This window comes from Condylura cristata, unplaced genomic scaffold (assembly GCF_000260355.1).
Source record: "Condylura cristata isolate star-nosed mole 26May11 unplaced genomic scaffold, ConCri1.0 scaffold00008, whole genome shotgun sequence".
NCBI classification, from domain to species: Eukaryota; Metazoa; Chordata; class Mammalia; order Eulipotyphla; family Talpidae; genus Condylura; species Condylura cristata.
Window position 1 is genome coordinate 20,811,828 of NW_004567109.1, and position 3,920 is coordinate 20,815,747.

General features: G+C 62.1%; 1 protein-coding gene across 1 annotated transcript in view; it reads left to right on the forward strand.

The window, feature by feature from the left end:
* Positions 1-309, forward strand: part of LOC101619672 (bone morphogenetic protein 8A) — a 5,372-nt gene extending 5,063 nt beyond the window's left edge. The window contains exon 6 of the mRNA XM_004679444.1: positions 160-309. Within this exon, the coding sequence (XP_004679501.1) occupies positions 160-309 (150 nt within the window). The remainder of the gene's footprint in view (positions 1-159) is intronic.
* The last annotated feature ends 3,611 nt before the right edge of the window (positions 310-3,920 follow it).

Here is a 3,920-nt window from a genome sequence, read left to right on the forward strand (position 1 = left end):
GCAGCAGGCCCGCGGCCCGGGGCAGACCTGCCGCTCACAGCCTGGGCTGCGGGTGGCGGCCGGAGCGGCCGGGCGAGTGGCCCGAGACCCGCAGTGACAGCATCAGGGTGCTGGGAGGCGGCCCCGGCTCTCACGCCTCTGCCCACTGCCCCCGGCCAGGTGCACCTGATGAAGCCGGACGCGGTGCCCAAGGCGTGCTGTGCGCCCACCGAGCTGAGCGCCACCTCCGTGCTCTACTACGACAGCAGCAACAACATCATCCTGCGCAAGCACCGCGACATGGTGGTCAATGCCTGCGGCTGCCACTGAGCTGCCCGCTGCCCCCGGGCCCCTCCGGTCAGGCCCTCGGTGCTGTCAGGCTTCGGCAGAGGCAGCAGGGAGGTCCTGACACCCCTCCCTATGTCCCCTCAGGCCCTCTGCCCAACCCCTGGGGCTTGAGGGAGACCCCTCGCTGGCCTGATGCCCGCAGCACGTCTCGGGTGTGCAGCCTGGGCCAGGACCTGTCCTTGCTCTCCTCAGCCCAGCTAGGCTGCAGCCGACGCCGACGCAGAGGGCGCCCTAGGTGACGCTGGCCGCTCAGGCTTTGCAGTACTCCTGGTTGGGTGTGGGAGCAGCAGCATGCCCCTCCCAGACTCACGCCGGGCATTTGCAGGTGTCCCAGACATGCTTGGGCCCCCGTGGGGCGTTGCTGGGTTCCTGACCTGGCCCTCAGGCTGTTAGCCTGTTAGAAAAAGAACAGGTCCGAGAACAGTGAAGAACGGTGAAGGCCTACCCTTTGCCTGCCTGGAGAGGGACCTTGAACCCCCCGGAGGAGCAGAGAACCCTGGGACGTTCCAGTTCCCTGTAGCCTCGAGACAGGGCAGCTGCAGTGGTGGTCCAGGGAGCAGACTGGCTGCCCAGATGCCATCTCTGGGTATCCCCAGCCCATGGTGAAAATCAGTTATCAACCTGGACACGCTTTTGCCACGGGCTGTGCATAAGGCCTCAGAGCCCTCAGCAGGGACTCCCGTGAGACCACGGGGAGCTCAGCGTCTCCTCTCCTGCCACGGCCCACGCCACCACCCCCTCTGGAGCTGGGTTCCTGGGTCACCTGCGACAGACTTGCGGTGAGGGTGGCACGGTCGCATCTGCTGGAGTCTAGGAGTTAAGGGCAGACTGGTCACTATCATGTGTCCCCTGTGGCCAGGAACCCGGTCCTGTTTCCCTTAGACCTGTGAGCCAAAGAAAAGGCCCCCGTCTCAGGGTAATTAGGTTTAGCTGGGTGGGGAGGTTCCCAGAAACCCCCGTTCTTGGAGACACCGCCAGTCAGAGTGTTTATTTGATTTCTGCCTTGCTAAGCCTATAATTTACCTGCTGGAGCAGACAGAGTCCAGATGCCGAACCCTGAAATACCGCGTCACTAAAAGCAGATCCTGGGCCCGCCCCAACCCACAGGCACAGCCTAGGACAACCTCAGCCCGATGCTCGTCTCTGGATTTCTGCTATACAGCCCCAGGAGGCGCACGGGGGCAGGCTGGCCGCAGGCTGGGGTGCTGTTGTGGGACAGCAGCCGCCCCCCTGGATCTGGGAGGGGCCCTGGAGCAGCTGCAGGGGAAGAGACCCCCCCCTGCACGAGGCAGGCCGGGCTGTCTGGACGGGGACTCCCCCGTCCTCCTGGGGTGTCAAACTCAGGATGGAAAGACCAGGCACTGGTGAGGAGAATGTCCAGTCCTGTATTCTGATTTCAGCAGTATCTGAATTGTTGTATCTAAACAAATCCCCTGGGACCTCCCTGGTGGTGCAACCGGTTAGGACGCAGCACTGCAAGCTGGCTGCTGCTGCCTCAGGGCGAGTTCAGTCCCTGGCCCCAGAGGTGACCCACATGGCACTGCAGACCTCTCCTGACCCGTCCACTGCTCCCCTCAGCAGTGTATTCTGTCATTCTTCCTGTTCTGCTCCTCTCACTGCTCCTCTCACTGCTCCTCTGTCCCCCAGCTCTGAATGCATAAATAAATACATTTTAAAAAATAATAAAGCCCTCGTGATTCTGGCTTCGGTTCCCATCTGTGACACTAGGGCACAGGACTTGCATCTCCAATGGACATAGGCCCCTTGGGTGGACACTGCCGGCCCCTGTGCCCCTCCCTCAGAGCCAAGGCGCAGCCTGCGTGCTCAGGTGAGGGCCATGGAATCCACTGTTTCAGGACTGTATTTCACAGCTCTGTCCTCCTAGCCTCAAGGGCAGTGAAGGACTGGAAACCCTCTGACAAAAGGGAGTGTCCAGTCTGCTCGGCGCCTAACGTGACCTGGCCAGAGAAGTTTGAGAAGTGAAAGCTTTGAAGCTGTGGCCCCGCCTGGCCCCGGGCACAGGAGCAGCCCCATGGGACCAGAGGCAGGAATAATCCCAGTGCGTGAGCGCCGGCCTCCCCACTGGCTGCCTCCGCCCAGCGGCCTCCTCGTTAGCGCAGATAGAAAAGGCCTGGACGGGAGAGCAGTACGGACAGAAAGCCAGCCAGGTGTGGGTGTGCAGTGACCAGCTCATCTTGTTTTTCTGGTTGCTGCTGGCTGCCGGCAGGGCTTTCTTTCGAAGCGTGAGTGAGGGTGGTCAGCTTAGGCCACAGGCTGGACAGTCAGCGGTGGCAGGGCGCAAGGTCACAAGGGCCTGATGGCATCGGGCTGCTCCGCAGGGGGCAGCCACTCTGTCCGCCTTCCCGGGTGTCTCCCCTCCGCGCTGCGGCCAGCTTGGGCAGGCCTCTGTTTTGGGGCATGAAGTGCTTCAAGAGATTCCCTACAACTTCACGGAAGGAGGCTGCGAACAGGCGAGGGTGGGGGTTGGAGCAGGTGGTCCTGGCGTGGAATCGGCCAAATCACCCAAGCTAGGGGGCCTCCAGCGTGGGCCGCAGGCCTCGGGCCTCCGGGTCTCGTCTGCGCGGCCGCTCCAGAGCTCCTGCGCACAGGTGCCGGGAGCGGCGCCCTGGGGGTGCTTGTCCCACTGGTTGGGAATGCGGCCCCCCTGCGTGCAGCCTGCGGCGCCCAGGGGACATGCCGTGTCTCCCCGAAACATCGGACAGGCCGTCTCCTGGGGTGAGGGCTGGACAGCACCCCAACCTGTGGAAGGAGTCTCACCTGGAGTGGGAACAGCTGAGCTCCCAGCCCGCCTCCCCTCACCACCAGCGCCACCTGGCCTGGAGTGCTGCTTGTATTTCTCTTCTTCCTGGGAAGCCTTGAGCGAGCATCTATTTGTGTTCCGCCCCACCCCGCAACCTTGTTTAAAGCTTTCTCATTCCTTTAAGAAAATAATTGCTTATGTGCTGGGGAACATTTTTGAAAATACCAGCCCTTAAGGGATCCTGCAGTGCTGCAGTAGATCCACGAAGTGCACTGCTGAGGGGAGCAGCAGGCGAGACAGGGGAGGTCTGCCGTGCCATGTGGTCACCTCCAGGGCGGGGATCGAACTCACACTAAGGTGGCAGCAGCCAGCTTGCAGTGCTGCGTCCTAAGCCATTGCGCCACCAGGGAGGGCCCCTGCTATTAAATACTCTTAACGCGTAATTGGTAGTAGCATGCCAGCCCTGTTTCGCCACATGCTGTCACTGCAAAAGCCAGCACTCGCCCTCCCTGCCCCCAAGGGTGGTGTGGGGTCCCCACAACATGACCACCCCAGCCACACCCCAGCATCAGGCAGCCAGGTGCTCAGGTCAAAGGGACCACCCTGTGTGGCCACGGCCTGGCCATTGGCCCAGAAGCCCAGACCGGGCACCTCACCACTGAAGCCAGATCACTACCTGTACAGGGTCATGGGAGACCATAGGTGGGTCGGGGCTTCTGATGCAGCCCCTGTGCAGCACAGCTGAGCGGTCCCACCAGAGGGTCCCTGCCCACCACCTCTCCGGCCAGTCCCACATTCCCAGAGCCATTAGGAAGAAGCATAATGACAAGAC